Source organism: Centruroides vittatus, unplaced genomic scaffold (assembly GCF_030686945.1).
Source record: "Centruroides vittatus isolate TY-2023 unplaced genomic scaffold, ASM3068694v2 contig_824, whole genome shotgun sequence".
Taxonomy (NCBI): domain Eukaryota; kingdom Metazoa; phylum Arthropoda; class Arachnida; order Scorpiones; family Buthidae; genus Centruroides; species Centruroides vittatus.
The window spans coordinates 605,011-628,702 of record NW_027122537.1 but is presented as its reverse complement, the minus strand read 5'-3'; the positions used below and the strand labels follow the sequence as shown (position 1 = coordinate 628,702).

The window sequence follows — 23,692 nt, the reverse complement described above, 5'->3', positions numbered from 1 at the left end:
AATTAAGCAATAATTTTATATTGCCTATTACCTTTTTCAAAAGTTGCTTTAAATCGAGCTTCAGTAGCTCCTGGCAGATCTCCTATAAGATTATAACAATTTACCTAATTGAAAATAAAATTTTTTAAGTTAAAAAAGTTTCATTAAAACTGTAGAAGTTTCATTTTACAAAAATATTTTTAAACAAATCAATAATTTATTTGTTTTTAGACTGATTGATTAATTATAAATCATATTGATTTAAACAGACTAAAAAAAGACATCTATGATTCTGTCAATTGTTTTCACACCAAGTACATCAAACTGGAAATTACAGACAGAAACACATTGAAAAATTAATAAATATATAGGATTTATCCAAGAAATAAAGCATCTGGAGAAAATTGATAGGGTAATTATTGTGGCTGTAGTGCTCTCTTTCACAAGCATTATACCAATACATTATGTTTTGCATAGTGTAAGTGGTATGACATCTAAAAACATTAGGCCATAATAACCAGTACATATATCATATTACAGAAAGCAGCCATACTAAATATGTTTCACATAGTCAGGAAATTCTTAAATACAAATACTAACAACATATAAAAAAAAGTAACAATTTTTCTGGTACCTATGCTTTGACCTTGCTCTTGCATAGTCCTAGGTACCAGTATCAATTGAGTAGGACACAATAGCAATGATAAAGAAAGAAAACAGATTGATAGAGAGAGAAGAAAGAGAGAGATTGTGTTTTGTGTTTGTGGGCGCCTTTTATTTCAAAATCATATAAAACACAGCCGAGGCTCTAATCAATTTAAAAATGCAAACAGTTCATCATAAAATGAAATATTCTGTGTTGATTCAAAACACTATTGTTGAGTTTTATAAACTATATAAAAATTTAACAATGTATTATATATTTTATTACATGCTAAGGCATACTTTAATTTTATAATGTAACTTTGTGATGTAAAATCCATATTTAACAGTTTTTTAGTGATAATTATTTTACAATATGATACATCAAAATTTTTTAGATATACAAATATTCAAAGTATTATTATTACCTGAAAAAAATGAAGATTAAGGCATCTGCATAATGATTTAACTATAATTGTCTTTCCATAACCAGATGGCCCTGTTAATAGGATATTTGGTCTTATTTGGTATTCAACATCTCCAAATTCAGTGTTATCTTTGATGCTACTGTAAGATAAATTAGGAACCAAATAATAATTTTGTGAAAAAACAATTACATATATGTGTTTATATATATTCAGAGAAAATGGAATTTAAAAATGTATGTACTATTTTTTTGATTAAAATACATTATAAATGCAAATATTCAAGCACTGAAGGTCACATCAACCATTTTCAGGACTTTAATTTGTAGACGAACAATTGAGTAGACTCAGAAACCATAAAATTTCAAAACCAGTTCAGTCTCATGTTGACAAACAAAAATAAATAAAAACGAATGAGCATCATGGCAGTTGCTTTTTTCTGTTTTGCATAAAGGTTACACACATGATCATAAAGATGTTCATGCATAGACAAAAAATGACATCAGAGACAAAATATCGACAAATTCATTACTAAATATATTAAAATAAATATAAAATATTGCTTTTATTTATTTATATTACTGATGTTAATCTATAATACAGTCTTTCAAAGATAATTATATATTGATATCTCTTATGAAAACTGAACTATTTTTATTGCATCCATGTCTTATGTGGCATTCAGATCTTAATATAAATCTGATTTTTGTTAAGTAAAGCATGATCAAAATGTAACATACTCTAATTTTAGATATGGCATTATGATGGACTGTAACTGATCCACATATAAATCCATGCCAGGTGGCTTGGGTACCTCCCAAATAGGATGAATAGGATTTGGAGAATAATATACATCCATTGTAACAGGAACATAACTTTGAACAGTACCAGTCTGTAAAGAATTCAATAGAATTAATCTTAAAGTAGAAAAAAAATCTAAAGTTACCTTGTTTTTCCTTTTGTTTTTTTTTTGTTTAATTGAAAATACATTTTGCAACAAATGCATACACACACACAATAATAATCATCCAAATAATGAAAAATTATTAGAATTTTAATGGCTATGTTACAAAATTGAATTATAATTATTTAAAAATCTTGCTTCCAATGCAACAGAGAATATATTTTGATCTAAGTCAGAATTTGATTTTATTCAGATTATGATGTGCTGGATAAAAATAAGCTCATTATCCAAACTTCTTATAAGAAAAACAAACTAAAATAAATAGACATTTATTGATGATTCTTCCATTAATTAATACATATATGTATATTTATAAAATGCAATAATTGTTATTACATATCATAAACTTTAAAATAATAATAATAAACATATATTACTACCAGTGGAGCACTCAGGATTTAATCTTGGGGAGCCAAGTTGAATTGAAAAACATTTTTCATGCAAATTCAATAAAATGCTCATCTTATATGACTGCTAATTGATAAGTAGTACAGAAATAGAAGACAATGCACAATATATAGAAAAAATTGAATTTTAATTAGGGAAGGAGTTTTCTATTGTTTTTCCCTCTCTTTGTTGGGGGACACCACTGATTATTACAGTAAATGATTATTATGAAAAATTAATTATACTCTTCAAAATGAAAAGTTACATAAAGGAAAGTTATCAAACATTAGTGTGATTTATGCAAAAATATTCTAAAATCATTTGTTCTTTCAAAGATTTATGTTTATAAACTTTTTAACATGTTTGCAATGTAAAGAAATTTTTCATTCTTCCTCCTAAAATATATCTATCATTTGTTAGATTTGGCTCATTTAAAATTTATTTTAGAGTACTAAGATATCATTTACTGTGAATTAATTGTAATGATAATTTTTTTTGTGGCCACAACGGTACACAACAATTAAGTACAATATTCTTTAAATTGCGCCCATCATAGCTTCATAATTAAATATTAGAATGCATAAATGTTGTCATGATATTGTCATTAATATATTATCACTTAATTCAAATTAATAACCCTATAATGATCCCTGTAACAACTCCTGAAAAACTCATTATGATCAATGAATAACTTTTGTCATGGATCCAATTAAAACAGCCTGTAGATATGGATATATCTAAACTACTTTCATCTTCTGAATTGCATTCTCTATAAAAATGGGTGATTTCTAAATATCTTGTAAAACAAATAGACTTTCTCAATAATAATATTAACAATTATTTTTTAAGTATAATAATCTTTATTTCAAAGTTTGTATTTGGATAAACTTTATAATGGAATAGTCATAAACAACCATAATTTTTTAAAAAGATGTATGAAGACATTAGAATAGAACCTTTATAGTAAAAAGATAGAAAATATTAAAAAAACCAAAACTCTAGCTTAAACTGTTGGATCTGGTTACTAGTGATTTGATGAAGAAACCTACCAGCTACAAGAGAAATGATAGCAACTTTTGACACTACTGAAAGAATATGTTTAATTACTTTAATTTTTCAGATTTAAGGCATTATATCTGAATAAAGTGCATCTAATATAAGTTATTCAAAATCAAATATATCTGTTCTTGATTCTTGTAGAACAAAAAGTATTTGAATCTTGTAGAAACTATTGTTTGAGTCTTGTTCTACAAGATTCAAATACTTTTCATTGACCATTACTCTAATGTTACAATGTTAAGTGTAATGTTGCATACTTGTACTGTACCTTACCTGCTCTAAAGTTTAGCATTTGAAAAAAATATGAAAATTATATAATCTATATATATTTGACTCGATGACCAGGATTTGCTCATGAGACATATGGCAAATCTACATACCTATACTGTTCCATATACTGAAACTTAGGAGATTCCCAGTTTAACTAAATAATTATTGAAGATATTTTATGTAACTATGGTAATATTAATATGTGTTTTTAAATTAAGTTCCATATAAAGTTTGTAATATCAAAAAATTTTTAAATTGTGTAATAAAACTCATGAACCTGGAGAAATTTTAACTAAACACAGCGCACAGAGTCAAATATTCAAAAGCTGGAGACTCCAGGTCAAACAGAGAGAGGTGGTAATCCTTCAGGAAACACTTTCTTGTTGTTATTATAATCTTATTCTTTATCTGGTTAATACATGTTTTCCTTGTCAAATCGATAAAAATTCTATTGAGTCCAGGAGATGTTGCTAAGAGCTATATAATACAGTGGGTGATCAATTAATGAACAGTTCAGATTGCGAACAAACCGGACAACAAACACTTTCATGAAAGATTTTAGGTTTGGATAATGAACACCTCACAGAAAAAAACAAGAAAAAGCGACGCTACATTTGTAAAACTATATTTTAATGGCATCTATACATGGTTTATGGAACAAGACTTTCACAGTTGTATACATAACCTTTTTTGCACTGGTTAATTTCTGTTCTCTGAATTTTTGTAAGTGCTTTTCTGAACTTTTTATTTAAAAAACTAATATTATGGGGCTTAAAAAGAGTAAAGTGTCAAGAATTGTGTTCACTATAGAAACTAAGCAAGAGATAATAACCAAGGTAGAGAGTGGGCAGAAGATATCTGATATTGCAGGAAGATGATTTTAACAGGTCTACACTATATACAACCTTAGCTAAGGAAGATATAATCAAAATGACTCAGGCAGATAAAGGAGTAACGAAAATTGCATCTGGGAAACAAAGATCTGTCATCCATGAAAAAATGGAGAAATTTCTTTTAGTTTGTTATTACATGTAAATAAACATAGTAAGAAAGTATATATTTTTTATTTATTTTCTGGGGTCTCCAGAATGAATTAATCCCACAAAAAATCTGTGGTAAATCAATAATCGGCTAACAAACAATTCAATTAGTGAACATGGTCTTGGAACAGATTATGTTCATTTCACCCACCATCATATCTAATTTCTCAGTGATAAGACTCAGAGCATATTTTATAAGATTTGTTGAAAAATATCAGTATCATAGCTATAAATCTTTAGATTTATAAAAGAAATATAAAAAAATACTGTTAAATATAAAAGATGTTGCATCACTATTAAATGTGTGGAAATGGATCTCATGCAAAGAAACAAAGGTTTTTCATATCTTTTTATATTTCATTTAATTGGTATCTGTTTAATTTTTCCATAATATACTGCCATAATATGACATTTATTTAATGGTTTATATATCCCCATATTCATAGTAATGCCATTCAGTGAACTATTCTTTTTTGACTGATGATGATAAATTAGCTGGAAATGTTTGCATATTTATTTTTGTTTTTTCTATCTGTTTTTTCTATCTGCTTTAATTAAAACTCATATGTTTTAATTAAAGCAGATAGTTTATATTAATATAAAAAATTATTTATAAAATTAATAATAATTTTACCTGATAAATGCGACAATTTTTATTATCCACCAGATAACCACCACTTACAAACTTACAAATAATTCGGGTAACTTTAAAAAATATCATAGGCCACCTAAACAAAAAAAAAATGAAGTATTTAAAACTTGAAAATTTTAATTTTTTCAAAATTAAATGCAATATTGTATAATTTTTAAATTGTTTTAAAAGATTACAATCAACAGAATATTTTATTTTTATTAATTAGCATTTTAAAATATAATTTTTTTAGTAAATACTTGTATTCAATATTACCATTAAACCTAGTTTTGAATATACAAGTAAAAATTAGTTTCCAGATTGTATACAAAACAGAATAAATCAAGCAATGGTTGATTATTTGATTTAGTATCAGTTCCAGCTAACAAAGAGATATCCAACCTTTGACAACCTAGATTTTGCTACAGTTTTAATATATTTTAGTATACTCCTTCCACTAATGCATGGTAACTAGTGATTGCAAATTTACTGGGTATTAAATTACCAGTAATTCGGTAATTATATTCAGGATTACCGGTTTATCGGTAATTTACCGGTAAATTCGTATTAACAAATGATTTAAAACATAACTGAATTACTGACAGAATTATTGGACAACCATTTATTTTCAAGTTTTCTATCAATTTAGCCAAACAACGTTCTTGTAATAGCAATTATTATGACATAAAAGACATTGAAATAATGCTGATAATTAATAATGTTTTTCTTTATTTTGAAAGTAGGCTCTTAAAAAAACATAATACATTTAGACTCTCATCGTACTAGACTCTCAATAATACATTTAGACTCTCATTGTCTAATCTAGATCTAATTTTCATACAAATGGCAGCTGCATTAAAAAAGCTCTCTCAGAATCAATACTAGTTGAACATACTGTCATTAGAGCATTGAAAACCTTTTTAAGATACATTCCTTGTATTTTTTGCTCTAAGAAATAATTCATTTCTTAACTATATTTTTCACACACTTTTAAACTTACTTATATTACTGTTATCAGTGTCTACGCTCATTTTATGTTTAATGAATAATAAAATAAATAAATAACTTACTGGAATATAAACTTAAATTAATTAAACACCTTAGTATTTCCAGCAACAAAATAATTTAATAAAATAAGAACATTTTCGACTATTTTCAATAGTCCTCAGTTAAGCCTCTTTAAAACAAAACAGAATTTAAAATAGAATGCAAGCAATAACACAGTTTAAATTTGAAAATAATAACCACAAAATAAAATAAAAATAAAAAATAGTACAAAACAAAAATTAAAATAAATTAAAACAAAGTATTAAGAAAATTAATTGTTGTGGTAAAAAGATTTCCATGCACAGGATAGACCAGTGGTTCCCAACCTTTTCTAGGATGCGGAACACTTTTGTGAGCAACTTTCTTTAGCGGAACACTTACCTAAGTTAATATGAAATACATAAGCTTGTCATCAGTTATTTTATTAGAATTGAGCAGTTCAAAATCTCTACTCATATTATTAACGCCAATTCTAAGACAGGAAAAAATACGCCTAAATAACTTTAATGGGAAACTTGTGCCTGATGTTTTTTACATATTTCATTCAGTTTTTATCATTGCCTTTATCTTATTCGAAAGAGTAGTACACTCCATAAGTACGAGTCGTACATATATATTTAAGTTTATGAAAATTTTATGATTTTAATTTTTTGATATTCGGCGGCTCGAATACGATTGTACACTTTCCGATTTGCGACTAAATCTGTGGAACACTTGGGAGATGCTTACGGAACACCAGTGTTCCGCGGAACACCGGTTGGGAACCACTGGGATAGACTATCAGCATCTCTATGGTTGATGCAATCTTTGTCATTATGAGCCTTGTAAATTTCAAGCTTTTCAATGTATTTAATAACTTGTTTGTTAGTGGCAGTCTTAATTATGGAAGCTTTATCTCAATGCACATTAATATCTTGTTTTGTGAAGGCTGCAAGGACGGTACTGTTCAACGTTTTCGATGTCCAAAATAATTTAATAAAATAATAACATTTTTGACTATTGAAAATAGTCGAAAATGTTCTTAATTTATTAAATTATTTCGTTGCTGGAAATACTAAGGTGTTTAATTAATTTAATGAATAAGTCCAATTTCTCTTTCATTGTAAGATTTGACTTCTCTATTGTGCACTTTGTTCTTGTGTCGACGTGAGAAGCTGGTGTGGTAAGCAATGAACATCTCTCACTAGAATCTGAGTCTGAACTAATTTCAGTGACATCTGCAAGTCATGATTCATTTTCTGATAAGTGCTTGATTATTTCTACAATCTTATTCAAAATTATATTTTTGTTAACATTATTGAATATTTCGTGTGACTTATATTTGTTCAATTTTTCTGGGTTATCTTCCTGTATTATACTCCAAAAACAGGTCTTGATTTTGGAGTATAATACAGGAAATCAAGTTATAAAAAAACTAGAAAATTCCTTTTAATAACCTTAAATTTCAAATGGAATGACCCATCACTATCTGCACTGTTTTCTCGCTATGGTATGGGGGAGACAAAAAAGAAATCTGCTTCCCATGGATATTTCCTGTGGGAATTTTAGGAAAATAAATATTGAATTAATTAAAAGGTTTTTAACCGAAATAATGAAAAAAATTTACCATTTACCAAAAATTAATTACCAGTAAATTGACCGGGGTATAATTTTCCTAATTTACTGGTATACTGGTAAACCAGTTACCAGTAATGCAATCACTAATGGTAACATAACTTATGCAATGAGCAGTGGTTTACAAGAAATCATTGTTTAAACATTTCTGTGTGCATTATATTTTGGGTTCTATAAATGAATTATAATGAGTAAGTGTGAATGAATGAGTAAAGCACTAGATTGAAAAGCTTGACATTATGGGTTTAACCAGCTTTTTTCCAACTGTTTCCTACAATTTTTTCTGAAGTGTGCAATCCAGTAAATTATTTTTAAAAATATTTGGCCCAAAGATACTACATTCCTCAATGTGAAATTGCAACACCATGAAGGAATGTACAGTCAGTGCTGGCTCTACAAATTTTAAGTGTGTTATGCAATATTAGTAATGTTATAAAAACATAATTACCTCACATATGAAGAAGCTTTAAATTTTTCATTGAATGTAACATCAGCTGGAAAAATCCAGATAATTTAATTTCACACAAAACAATTTTAAAAATTACAAATAAATAATAAATTTATTTGAAAATTTACCTTGTGAACTTATTGCTATAATATCTCCTACAACAACATATCTGAAATGAAATTTTGTCAACAATATTTAAGTTTATTGCTAATTTATTCATGACTTAAGTTTAAAATTCATAGTGCTTTAAATATCAAATTATATTTAAAACTTTTATTATTTTCAATTTTCATCTCTAAGACTAAAATAAAATAAATCTAAAATATAGTACAGTAAAACTTGATTAAAAAGTTTTTCAAAGAATCAATTTAAAAAAACTTCTTAAGTAGAAATAAAAATAATGTACTTTTCTTTCAATGATCCATATTCATTTAGCAATGTTCCACTACAATGATAGTTTAAGCTTATACAGTAACAATTTATGTAGACAAAGTGTCCACTGAATATTAAAACTAAAAATGTCTGACATTCACCAGACCACTTATAAATTTAGCCTGACCAAAATTATTACATTGGATTTCATGCATGAACATAAGCTTGTAATGTGATCAACCTGTTTTTCTCAGTAAAAACTGTTGTTTAGAAAAAATGGTCTTAACAAATATACTATTTTAATAAGTTTAAATAATTATGTAAAAGTTTTGTTTTTCAATAACCAAAAGGACTTACAAAGGAGTTACAATGCAAGGACTTACAAAGTGTCACTTCAAAAGAAATCACAATTTCTAGGTGACACAATTTAAAAGTGATTTACCTCTTCTCATAGTGAGACTTATGACAATCATCATTGGCATAATTTTCTTAGATGCTGTATTTCTTTATCAATTCCAACTACAGTACTTGCAGAATATTGGATCAGTTTTTGCTCCTTACCTTGCAATTTCTGCAGTTTCAGTTTAGACACTAGCCTATGCTCTCTTTTCCTTTCTTCATTTGATGTTTCAATTTTCTTGTTTTCTAATGCTTCTCTCCACAACTGACTTGCATTATGTATAGAAAAAATCAAACATTTTGTAATGGGATAGAAATTAATGCCAGCATTGTTGGTAAGAGTATCATACACAGTACACAGGTCTATTTGCTATTAGTGACTCTTCACTCATATTTTAGCTACTAGCTGCCTTGTAAACATGAAAACTGGTTTTATTAACTTAAGAAAATTTATATTATTTACATCATCTATTAAGTTTCATAATATTTATAATATCCACTTAATTTATATTGTTACATAGATTTAAATTGTAAATATTTATACTAAAAACATGGACACTTTTGAATTTCAAAGTTATTCCAAATTTTGAAATGTTATAACATTCTTATTTACATCCCAAAATAGTGTGTAAAATGGTATGGACTGATGCAGATCTATCACTAGGTTGAAAACATTTGATTGTGTTGAATTAAGGTTACTTTTGTTTGTGAAGAAATATCATATTTTCTGCAATAAACAAAAGTGTTTATTTGCTAAATAAAAGCTTAAAACCCATTGTTTATTAGAGACTGGCAGCAATTTGATACCAGTGTTTAATTGGTAATATCTGCTATGGTATCAGTGTGATAATGCATAAGAAATGCAATATGTTCTTTTATTATTATTGTTGTTGTTGTAAATATCATGCTCAGCTGATACTGGTGCCAAGTGCTATGCCTGGCTAAAATCAAGGCAGGCATACACTTGGCAAGCTAATACAGAAGCTTGATGTTACAAACAATTGTAACATCAAGCTTCTGTATTATTGGTGTATGTGTCCATGCACAGAAATTCCCTAACAATATGACATGTGTTCAACTTTGCAACTTTCTGTAATGCCACGTATATATTTTTATTAAAGTTAAATGTTCTTAGACTTTTGTGTAGAATATGTGGTATGACATCAGTGGAAGAGAGTACAACAGGTACAAAAACACCCTCTCTATCCTCCATAGCTGCCTTATTTCTTGGGCAAATGGAGTGTATTTATTGATTTTTTCAGTATGAGCATTTTTCATGTTATGAGTGTTTGGAATAAAATGTCTACAGTATAAGTGATCTTATTACATTTGTCAATAAAAGTGATGTCAGATCTATTGTAATGAATTGTTTTATCTGTGATTATGGCTCTGTCATAGTATATTTTGTGTGTGTCATTTTCTAATACTGTCTGTGAAGTATATTTGTAATATGGTACTTGGGCATTTAATAATTTGTGTTTGTATGCAAACTGTTGGTGCATTATATTTGCTATTTGATTATGCCTATGTAAATAGTCTATTTGTGCTAAGAGCTTGCAACCAGAGATTATATGTTGTATTGTTTCTGACAGAATGTAGTATTTTCTGCAAGAGTCATTTGTGAGTGATTATCATTCAGAATGTGTTTTCTGCAGCTTTTAGTGTTTATGACCCAATCTTGAATGGCAACCACAAATCCTGTTTTTCCAAACAGGCATCCCCTACTCATCCAGTAGTTTGATGCAGTTTTGTCAACGTAGTCCTGAGCTAAATCATAGGCATGCCTGCCATGAAGTGCCTTTTGGGTCCATAACTGCTTAATGGTGTCTATGTTATTTATGTGTTGAGCTATGTGCCAGGTGCTCAGAGCATAAGTTTAATGATGTATTGTTACTGTCTGCCAGTTATAGCTTTATGTAAACTTAATGTTTCTTGTGAAAAACTCCCACAGTGTCAGAATTTGTTTGTAGTGATTGTATACTTTACTATTAATATATCTGAAAGTCTTCATCCTCCCTCTTTATGAGGAAGAGTCAGCCTTTCTATGGATGGCTTACAATAATGTATGTTGTTTCATTAATATTGTTCATGTTTTCCTTTGGAGGTGTTCTAGTTTGTCTGTGTTCAATGTATAATTCCAAATGAATATGTCAATACTAAGACAAAGTATGTATTTATTGCTTTAAATGTGTATTTTGCATTCAGCTGTGTTGTTAGTATTGAGTTTAGTCTGTTGTATTCTTTTGTTGGTCTTCGTTTTATCTGTGTGTGTTCTATGAGTTTGTCTGTTGTACTCCTAAATATTCCTATACTGATCTCATCTATGGATTCAATGATATCTCCATTTCCATTTGCAAAACCTTCTTTCTTCAGGACTCCTTTTTCTACGTGAAGTATTCTGCATTTGTCTAGGACAAACTCTGTTTGAATATCAGTGGAATGAGTGCAATTTCTAATAGGTTTTAGCTGTGCATGTGTGAATGCATAGAATTTTATTTTGCTTATGTGCATAAGGTGAGATAATATGTATTGTGCTGTTCTGTTGTATTTGATGTATCATGTTTAGCATTGTTTAACCTATTGGACAGTGGGGTCAAGTTCAGACAGAACAAGAATGGATTTAATGATTCTCCCTGGAAAATATCTCACCTTATGTGTATTTGGTTTCTTTTGATGTATATGTCATGAATATGGTTTCTCATTTCCTGGTCTTTTGCTTGTCCCAGGATATAATTAATTATTTTTAAGATATAAAATAAATCTTAAAATTGAATGATATAATTATTTTTCATTTTTAAGTAACTTAATATGTCCTGCAACCTCCAAAATAATAATAATAATAATAATGCAGTGTAAAATATGTATAAAAAATTACTTTTGAGTTATGTAGAAATTTTCTCAAATAGAAAAAGTTTATTAAAGTTTGTTGGAAACTGCTTACAACAAAAATGCCTTTGAATTGAGTTGAAAATTTAAAGAAAAAATTGAACTTAGATCAAACTTCTAACTTAGAAGTCATTTTCACTATTTAAATAAAACATAATACAAAGCATTATTGTAAACTTTTATAATAAGATGTTAAAAAGCAAAGGTAGTCAATACTCTGATCACTCAATTTGATCCTTATTTTACTAAAGAAAAGTCCTGCTACCAAGAATGCCCTTTTTGATTCAATTGATATGGGTGGAATTGTCTTTAATGCATTTAAGAGAAGACGGATGTCATATGTTTTTCACCCGTAGCCTGGAAGATTTCTAGTTTGTTTTCGAGATGTGTTATTTCTTTTGCTGTCTAGTATTCTTGATTTGTCTACCTTGACTGCTTTAATAGCAGCATCGATCTTATAGCCTGATAATTTGGCAGTTCGTTTGGCTTTAATATTCAGGTTTATGAAGAAAAACTTCATATTAGCATACTTCGTACTCGTACCCTTGCCCAATTTGCACAACCTGGCATAATGCAGTTATTGAAGCTACTGAGCATGGTTAAAAATTAAGACAGCATAAGCACAATTATTCCAGATATTACAGGTTCTGACAAGTAAAGAATTTTCAGAGTCCTGACACAAATACATATTGATTATTGACAATCTATGAGATGTCATAACAAGCAAAAATTTTAAAAACTAATAAGCAAGCTTAAAATTAATAAATACAAATGTATTCTGACAGTTTATGGGTTAATTATACTTTCTATTTGCAAAATTTCCTCAACTTTAATACAAAAGAAAAAAAATTGAATTTTTAAGAAATTTGCGGGATGAGAAGAATTTCCCGGGTTAAAAAACAGCCAGGATCCTGTTGGAGAAACCCCAGTTGTGAAGTCTCTCATGTAATATTGTTCTACAGTGTTGCATTATGTTTTCTAGAAATGTAGTGAGTGTTGGATGTATTTTATATAAGTGTAATGTGTATACACTAAGCAAGAGTGTGGGATGCTGTTGAATGCCGTGAATATTTTGTAAAGTGCAGGAAAATATGTGATTGGTCTGTATGTGTAGGGTATTTGTATTTGGTATTGTCTTTTATGTTTTGTGATGTCCTGTGTAAGAAATTTTGCATGCCTTGTGAATTATTGATTTTGTGTGTAAAATTTTTGGCTAGTTCCTGGTGCAGAGATGTAAATTTTTTGTACTAGAAATTGTAAATGTTGTCTGCATCAGATGATCTTCCAACTGTATGTTCTTTGTATGATATGTTGGGGTTATGTATTTTTATTTCAGCACAGGACATGATTAGAGTAAAATGCATATTTTTTTTTCCTTTGATCCGCCATGCTTTGCATTTGTGTGTGACTGGATTGGATAAAAGAGAAGATCAATAGTATGAATTGCTAACATTGGATTGCCATTATACTGTGGTCATTGTAGTGTGATTGTAATCTAAAATTAAGTAAAAACAAGCTTATGAACTTCTATCTAGATACCAAATACAGTCAAACCTGTTTTTATGCGGGGGATAGGGACCGCATTAAAAAAAACGCATTAAAAAAATCTCACGAAACTTCACGAATGGCTGTAAATAATAGTTTTCGCAACACAATTAAAAAAAATAATTTTTTTATGCGGTCAACAGGGACCGCATAAAAAAAGTCTCACATAGAAAATAACTCAAAACCGTACGAAATAGAATTTATTGATAACAGATGTCAGCACTTGACTGCATCGTCTGGTCTATCATCTGTTTTACATATTTTTGTCCAGGTGGTGTTTTGTTGACTTAAAAAGTAAATTATTTCATTTTTCGCATATTCATGCAATAATATTACTATAATAAGTGCATTTATGCTATAATAAGTTTATTTAGCTATAATAAGTCAACGTAAGACATGACGAATCGCACGAGACTAGTCGCCAACTATACCGCACAAATTAAAAATTCGCATTAAAAAAATCGCACATAAAAGGAGCGCATAAAAACAGGTTTGACTGTATATAATCTCAAAATTTATTATGTAAATTATTTTTGTTTTCAAATAGGAAAAATTTTATTTTTATAAATGATAAAGAAAAAACAATTTATTTACATTTGAAAAAAATAATGATTACAATAAAGCTGCAGTTTTCAATATAATGCTAAACTGAATTTCTGTCTTTCAATTCCAATAATCAACCAATCAAAAACCCTACTTTAAAAAGAAAATAAACCAACAAATAAAAAACTTCCAAAATTATTGAGTATAAGTTGCAAATATATGAATACATAATTAAAAAACATTATAATTACCTCGGTGTTTGAAAATAATTCTTTAATAATATATTAGAATCTATTGTTACATCAATATCAGGAGATTGAACTAAGGCACAAGTAACTTCTTCTGCCCAAGGAGGTATAGTTGCTTCTAAATAAGAAAGCTGAAATAAAAATTTATTTATATCAGAAACATTTTTAAATTTAAAATAAAAGAATATGCTTATTTTATTCAAAACATTTATTTTTTAATTTAAAAACCCAGAAGAAAAAAAAATATATTTTAATGAGTGCACTCATACTTAACATAACTAATAATTGTGTGGTATTTGGATTAATGAAAAATTCAGATTAGCAGAGTTATAAAAAAAACTGTGTCAAAAAAAAAAAAAATACTGGAGTTGATCCAAAAGCAAATCTCAAAGAAGCAATTTTTAATTCATATATTAAAATAAACAACATTACTTAAATTTTTAATTATTACAGAAAGTTTACTATCATCAGGCTTCATTTCTTTAAGCCAATTAAAAACTGGAGTTCTAGCATCCATTTCAAGTCATTCTCACATTATAAGAGAAATGAATTCAAAATTGACACATTTATAATGAAAACTTATGTTTGCAATAGAAAGTTTGATTGCCCCAGTCACGCCTAGATCCACCCAATCACTGGACGAATACATATATATTAAAATTTTTATATTGTATTTGCTATTATAAAATATTATAATATATAATATAGTAAAATCAATTTAAAACAGAACCTGAATAAAATGGAAACTTGCCTTAATGGAAAAAATTCTTTAGAACAGAATAACTTTCTACATTAAATTTTACAAGCTGGAAAACTATCAAATATGGTAACAAAACAGATTTTTGAATATGAAGAACATGTCTTAACCTGGATAAAGGAGAAAATTAAGATTCCACTCATAGACAAATAGGTATAACAGTCATTCCAGAGCATGACCAACTATTTCTGGGAATTATTTCAAACTTTGTCAGAGAAACAAATGTCACATAACAAAGGGATATAGGATCTTCTGTTAATATTAGCCCTTGTTGGAATTAATTAGGGGTAGAATCAAATACTTTTAAGAATTGACATCTTTCAAGAATTTTGAGAAAAAGCAACAAATGTAATTCATGAAAACAATGAAAATAAGGTAACACAATGCTGCCAATTTGCATTGTATGGAGTAGCTAGTATGTAACTAATGCAAATAAGTTGATTAAAATTTAGATAATTACAGAAATTGAAGTAAACAATTGATTAGAGTTCTGTATTAAAATTCCACAAGAAGCAGATCACAGAATAACTCAGGTCTCTGTAAAATTTCCAACAGTGGAGCAAAATATTAATTTTTGATACTTGAAATTGGCTTGTTTGCTATTGTGTGACCTCTTAACAATCATCTGAGAAGTGTTTGAATACCTAGCACAAGACCTTGAGAACACAGAACTTTTTCTATCAAATGGTTCTCAATTTCTGTGTTTGAATACTCTCTTTAGTTGGAATTACTTTGGACTAATTTGAACTAAGCATTATAATAAAATTTTTTTTACACATGTAAGAGTGACTTTACTATAAAAAATTAATGTAACCATGTGACATTTAACTGATGTAGTTTAAAGATTAAAAAAAAAAAAAAATAGTATATAATATATTTATATTAAAATATGTAGTACTGTACATATTAATTTTGCAGATTTACTATTTTCTTGAAAAATAATCCACAATTTATTTTTGTTTTTGGATGCAACATTTAACAGAAAAATGAACAAAATTGATTCAGATTAAGTGGGGTTTGGATTAGTGAGTGCATTGTATATATATTGGATTGTTTGGAATGTAATTTTGTTTTTTTACCACTAGAGGGATTAGTTGTATTTTTACCCGCCAATTTCATTCTAAATCTTATTGTCATTATATATTTTGACAGTGACATTTCAAGATTTATTTGTAAATAATGTTGTTTGATTTTTTGCAATTGTTTTTTTTTTTTTTGGTGTCTCATTAAATATGGAAAATCGAAAGCAGCATTTTCAGCATATTTTGTCTTTTAATTACCGAAAAGGTAAGAATGCTGTTTAAGCAAGACAAAAATTGTGTGATGTGTATAGAGATGTATTGACAGAATGACAATGCCAAAACTGATTCACAAAATTTTGTTCCGACAATTTCAATATTGAAGATGCACCACATTCTGGAAGGACAGTTGAAGCTGAAAAAGACAAATAAAGGTATTGATTGAAGCAAATCACTGATAACAACACAAGAAATCACTAAGAAATTAAATTTATTGAATTCAACCATTTATGATCACTTGAAACAACTTTGTTTCATTTGTTCACATGTTCTTAAAGAAAGAGATTTGCTCCATCATATTGATATATGTGATTTGCTTCTCAAACATTAAGAAAATGATCCATTTTTGAAATGAATCATAACTGGTGACAAAAAATGAATTGTGTATAACAATGTCAAATGAAGTAGAAGAGATGAGCTGACTCAAGCTTCTACCAGACAATTCCACAATTGATTTGGAAGTGTACTGCCATCAACTGGACAAATTGAATGATACCATCAAACAGAAAAGTCCAGAATTGATCAACAGAAAAGGTGTAGTGTTTCACCATGATAATGCCAGACCTCACACAAGTTTGATAACTTGTCATAAGCTATAAACAGCTTAGATGGGATGTGCTAGCACACCCACCATATTTGCCAGATCTGGCACCCTTGGATTATTACAGTCTTTACAAAATTTTTTAAACGATAACACATTTACTTCAAATGAGGATGTCAAGAATCACTTGGATCAGTTTTTTGTAAGCAAAGATCAGAACTTTTATGAGCATGGAATCATGCTACTACCAGAAAGATGACACAAATGGTCAATATATAATTCAATAACATATTTATATATATTATAAGAAAATTGTTTTTTTTCCCTTGAAAAAAAGAAATTACTTTCCAAAAACCCAACAGTATGTACATTTACAGTAAATACAAACTACAGTAGACCCCCCTATAACACGGGTTCATATAACACGAATTCGTATAACACAGCGAAAAAATTGAGATCGTGTTCGTATAACACATTAAAAGAGACTTGTATAACATGGTAAAACGTCATCACTGACTCGTGTCGCGACAGGATTGGTTGAATCTGGACCAATAGCGGACATTGCACAAACCATTGAGTTTAAACGAGCAGCAGACCTAGTAAAAACCATTTATTATTCAACGGCTATAAAAATTATATTTATATTAATGATGTTGCCAAAGTTCAGTGAATTTTTCGCAGAAAAATAACTTATCAGGAAACATGCGCCCACCATCCGACGAGCCGCTCCGTGACAAAAACAAGCTTAAGCAATGGTGTCGTCGAAATACAATAAAAATAATAGTGTCATCCAAACAAGAAACATCTATACATCTGTGTCAATATAAAAGGACTTCCAGGCGTTGGATAATCCTTCCGCATCTCTGTGATTGATGCATTCCATGCTTACATGTGCCTTGTATATCTCTATTTTTTCGAGAAGGCAACAAAATTTATACAGGCAGTGAAACTTCTCGAAAAAATAGATATATACAAGGCGCATGTAAGCACGGAATGCATCAATCACAGAGATGCGGAAGGATTATCCAACGCCTGGAAGTCCTTTTATATTGACACAGATGTATAGATGTTTCTTGTTTGGACGACACTATTATTTTTATTGTATTTATTTTGTTGTATTTTCTTTTATAATTATTTTTTAAGTTTTGATTAACACATAAGCACATTTCCGTTATTCTGCACAACTACACTTTGAATTTATTTTTGTCTTTCGTAAATTTTTGAATACTTTGTTCTTAACTTTGGAATAACTGATGAAGACCGCTGAAATCGGTCGAAAACGTTTTTTAACGAATTAAACACTTGCTGGATTGTTAAAAAGGTGTTGTTTATGTCTTTTAATAAAATGAATTTATTCAAAAATGTTTTAAATATAATAATACTTTATGTAATAATAAGAATTATATTAGTGATTCATTTTAATTTTTTTTTTTTTTTGAACCATTACGAGCAATATTACCTCTATTGTAAGTTGAGTTTCTTCCTGTAAAAATGATGAAGGATGTTCATTTAAATTAAACCATAATAATGATGAAATAAAAACTTGATTATCCATTTTGCTAATATCATTTAATGATAATCTCTCCATAGATAAAACAGAAACCATTCTATATTTCTCATCTTCAGAATTTTCATCTGGCTGGTCACTTTTGTCAATTGATACACTGAAAAAATTTAATGTGTCATCTCTTGAAAATTGAATTTTTACTTTAACCCAATTTCCTTCTGTTATTTTCAAATTTTCCATTCTTCTTTTAGAGATAAAAATTGTGTTTAACAAATCAATCATTTTATTTTCAAACAGTTTAAAATTAGTATCAAAGGCAGGCAACTTTGGTATGATGTTAATTTTAAAAATATTTAATGGTTTGATTGATTTCAAAGCCTGTGGGTTACGATAAAGAATTAACTTTCCTACATAATTTACTATATTAAACATTATTTTAGGATCAATTTGATCAACTTCATTAATACACTTATTACTTTGTGATTTATTTTCATCAACTTTAATAATTATTATTTCAGTTTTTATATCAATGATTCCTTGAGCAACTGGATAACATTCTAAAATAAATGTATCAAAAATATACTCGGTACCTTCCATATCAAAATGATGAGGTGAAATTAATAAAACATCTCCTGTCCTACAGAGTACTTTTTTTTGACAAATTAATAACTGAAATTTAGTCATCCATTTTTCTGTTTTAAGATACTGATAACAATTTTCATTTTTGGTTCCAATTATAACCTTCTGTAGAGGCAAGCAATAAACAAACTTGAATGCAATTTCACTATTATTCTCAAAATTATAGTGAATCAGAAATTTTTTCGTAACATATAAATATATTACAGGTGAATTTCTCTCATGTTTTTTTAATACTTCCACCGAAACAAATAATTTAGGTTTTTGTTTTAAAACTAAATTATGATGAGATATTACTGCAATAAAAGAATCTGATTTTTCACTTTCATCCGAAATTAAAGATTTCAAAGAATAATCACTAATTCCGACGAAATAAGGATGACTTAAAACTTGATCCTGCACTTTAGATAATATCGCTCGAACAAAACCTTCTCGAAGAGACATTTTCAAATAAAATTACTTTAGGGATCGCTTCCCCCAACGTGTATTCAAAATTTTTTCCGCGATTATAAACATATGATATCTTTCAACGTTGCCAGATCTTTCTAGTTAATTTTAGTAAATAAATAACAAAATATTATATATATATATTATATTATTATATATATTTATATAACATAAAATAATATATACATATATTATTCTCATATTATATAAATATGTCTAATGCAAATATTTTAATCAAAGGCATAGCTCAGTACCTTCTTAGAGAAGTTTTTTAAAAACTTTTCCCACCCTTTGGGCACTAATTGAGCCATTTTTTTTAGCAAGACTAATGTGGGTTTGACCTCCGTCCCTCGCTCGGCTAACCTACTGTAGGCCTGGCCAGGCGAGGGACGGAGTTCGACATATCCGGACAGACCACCCCTGAAAAATTCCTGGGGATTTTCGACCTGCGATCCAGGGTCTCCAGAGCAGAAGGCTGCCACCTTAGCCGCTTGGTCATCCGGTCATAGGTAATATATTTTTGTTATTCTCAGCTGCTCTAAAAACGTGACCGGATAGCCGAAGCGTCAACCTATCGCTATGGGGATTTATGAGCAAATCCGAGAGAGCAACTCCTCAGAAACTTGTCCCCTTATGGTTTTATATACATCCTGGTTGTATATATATATATATATATATATATATTTATTTATTTATTTATTTATACAACCAGGATGAGCAGAAGTAATATTAACTAGTGGTGATGGTGCTGTGATTGGTTAAAACTTGTCACGACCAAAGTGCTTGTCAAAGTGCAAGTCAATAGTTCCTCTGGTCTCAAAACTGACTGCACTTTCTATAAAGTAGGGGTGAGCGATAGGCTATCGCGATATTTCAGTTAGAGTGTTAGCGAAGCCTCTTCTATGTGTCTTGCAGATTTTTGTTCGTTCTCAAAATTTACAGATCAATTTTTATAAAATTTTGCCATTTTCTATTAATTTCGATGAGGAATCTAAAAGTGTAATAAAAAAGAGAGTACATAACTTCGTTACGTCATACGCTTTCGAGATACAAGACCGCTAGCATGTCTTCTATCTAACTTGTAGAATTGAGTACGTTCTCAAAACATTTGATGGACTGTTTTTAATCAAATTTTTCCATTTTGCAGGAATTTAAAATGTAAAAAAAAAAAAAAAAAAAAAAAAAAAAAAAATGGGAGTCCTGTTCGCCTGTTCGTGCTCGGCATGTGCAAGAATTGCATCTCCGTGCCCGACAAATGAAAGGATTACATTCTTGTGAGTCTAGCAACTGTTTTCTTCTGATCACACATACACACTCTGGCCAGATGGCCGAGCGGTTAAGGTGGCAGCCTTCCGCTTTGGGGGACCCGGGATCGAATCTGGACCCGGACGGGTCGAAATATCCCCAGAAATTTTTTCGGGATCCACCCGGATATGTTGGGCTCCGTCTCTCACCACCCGGCCGCTCCATTGTGGCTAGGCCAAATCCATAATGGGCCTGATAAAAGAAGCCCTTTTAGTGCCCACAGGGCAGAAAGAGTATAAAAACATACACACTCGCTCCCACTCTCACACAGGGTCGGTTCTAGTATTTATGCAGTGTGTGCATGCACGCAAGCAGCCAATAGTGCATTTTAAAAAATAAAATTTTAATATAGTAGTCGGCGGAAATAGATTGAGGTTTGCATGGATGCCTGCAATAATATAGGTACTATTTTTTCAAAAATACAAAGAAACGTTTATTTTCAATAACGTTCATATCAATTTAAAGCTTAAACATTTATCTGTTTTTCTACATAATCGCCATTTCGGTCGATGCATTTTTGTAGGCGCTGTGGCAATTTTTGTATGCCCATGTTACACCAGCTCACCGCCATGTACGTGGGACTCATCTTGCGCACACCTTTCGATATTGCAACTTTTCCGTTAAAATCCTATGATTGGTGCATCGGAAAACCCCAAGAACCAAAATGCAGACATCATCCAGAGTGATTCGCCAATCTTCACGCATGGTTTGCTCAACTTTCGCGATTGTCTCGTCGGAAATTGACGGTCTCCCGCTTCTTTCTTTGTCGTGAATTTCATTACGATCAGCTGCAAACGCCATACACCACTTGAGGACGTTTTTGACATCTATGCACGACTCTCCATACACTTCTGTCAATTGGCGATGAATTTCAATCGGTTTAACACGACAATGGCGGCGAGCTGGTATGACATGGGCATGCAAAAATTGCCACAGCGTATAGAAAGATGCATCAACCGAAATGGCGATTATGTAAAAAAATAGATGAATGTTCAAGCTTTAAATTGATATGAACAGTATTGAAAATAAACGTTTCTTTGTATTTTTAAAAAAATAGGAGACCTTACTTTTGGGATTACCCTCGTATATGGGTTGATAGACGAAGACTGTTTGTTTATTTACTACTAGCAGTACCCGCCACGCATTGCTGTGGCTCAAAATGTATCTATTATAAATGTATAACACTTTCCCGCGGGGGGGGGAATTTTGAAAAATCCCTTCTTAGTATACATTCTCTTCACGTACCCTATTAAAAAAGCAATCAAAAACGCAAAAAACCGCATCTAAAATAGTATAATGGAAGCCCAGTTCTTCACGGTAAGCCTTAATTTTATCTCTCTCCCCCGCGGAGAGGGGATTCCGACATCTATATCATAAAAGACGCGCGTATTCGAATGCGACGTTGTGTCAAAATTTCTGAGCAATTGGTGAAGAACTTTCGGAGATTAGCTATTAGGAACAAACGAACATGTACAGTACATTTTTATTTATATAGATTAATATTATTTATTTATTTATTATTTTTGCTCTAATTTGGTTTACTTCTTATAATAGAATTTTTGAAAGATCAAAACAAAAATAATTCTGGCTTTGATCTTTCAAGATTTAAGAACCGCAAACAAGCTTGTTTGCAGCTCATTTTAATTAAAGACCGAAATATATTTTTACCGTAAGATCCCGCTTAACGCAGCCTCGATTAACGCTGATTCGATATAACGCGGTCTGCTCGAAGCCTAAAAAATGCTCAAAATATCGCAAAATTTTATTGATTCGTATATGATACAATTATTCTCAAACACGAACCAATCAGCAAACGGTGACAATTCGTCGTAACGCTGTACTTCCCTTAAATCTATGTTTGTTTTGTGCAATTTTGGAAAAAAAATATATCATCATGGATGCCAGAGACAATATTGACTTCGCTTGGCAAGAATTACAGTAATACCTTGGTTTTCGTTAACTTCGGTTATCGTCGATTTTTTCTGCGAAAAATTTGTCTCGGTTTTCGTCTGCCTGCCCACGTGACCTCGTTGCTAATTTTGCGAAAACAAAGGGCAACCCACGCGTTTTTCTGCTCAATGTGGTGTTGTTTCTCGTTGTGTGAGCATTATCCCGTGCGTCTAGCTAAACAATTCCATTGCTTTCCTTTCCTTTTAGCTTCATCATGGGACCAAAGAAAATTTCCAGAGCTAGCAGCCCTTATATACTGTTGTCAACTTCACAACACTAGGACACTCTGTTTATGCCCAATGTCAAAAGTTCGGTTATTTTTTGAACAGACTTCGTATTATTAAAGACTGGAGCTAGAGTTATATTATACTGTTTTAATATTAATATTATAGTTTTTTTACTTTTTCAAACACCATGGGGATATAAGTGTGCCATGTTAAATGTTCATTTATTCTTTACATTAGTCTATTACAGTAATACCTCTGTTTTCGTTGACTTCGGTTATAGTCGATTTTTTTCGCAAAAAATTTGTCTCGGTTTTCGTCGGCGTGCTCAAGTGACCTCGCTGCTAATTTTGCGAAAACAAAGGGCGACCCACGCGTTTTCCTGCTCAATGTGGCGTTATTTCTCGTTGTGTGAACATTATCCCGCGACGGCCCATCACTGGCCAACGGTTGTTCCCTGAACACTGGGAGTTCTGTTGTGGGTTCGCGCTTCGCCAGGACCCGCTGATCACGTGGAGTTTTCCGGGT

At 30.1% G+C, this 23,692-nt stretch overlaps 1 protein-coding gene across 1 annotated transcript in view; it reads right to left on the bottom strand.

Moving 5' to 3' along the window:
• The window catches only part of Pex6 (peroxin 6), a 70,130-nt gene extending 50,379 nt beyond the window's left edge, over positions 1-19,751 (bottom strand). Inside the window, exons 1-8 of the mRNA XM_067278849.1 lie at positions 18,555-19,751; positions 14,503-14,630; positions 8,635-8,675; positions 8,507-8,552; positions 5,401-5,494; positions 1,787-1,938; positions 1,050-1,188; positions 32-104 (exon numbers count right to left, since the gene is read on the bottom strand). Of these exons, the coding sequence (XP_067134950.1) occupies positions 32-104; positions 1,050-1,188; positions 1,787-1,938; positions 5,401-5,494; positions 8,507-8,552; positions 8,635-8,675; positions 14,503-14,630; positions 18,555-19,682 (1,801 nt within the window). The 5' untranslated portion in view covers positions 19,683-19,751. The remainder of the gene's footprint in view (positions 1-31; positions 105-1,049; positions 1,189-1,786; positions 1,939-5,400; positions 5,495-8,506; positions 8,553-8,634; positions 8,676-14,502; positions 14,631-18,554) is intronic.
• Between the last annotated feature and the right edge of the window lie 3,941 nt (positions 19,752-23,692).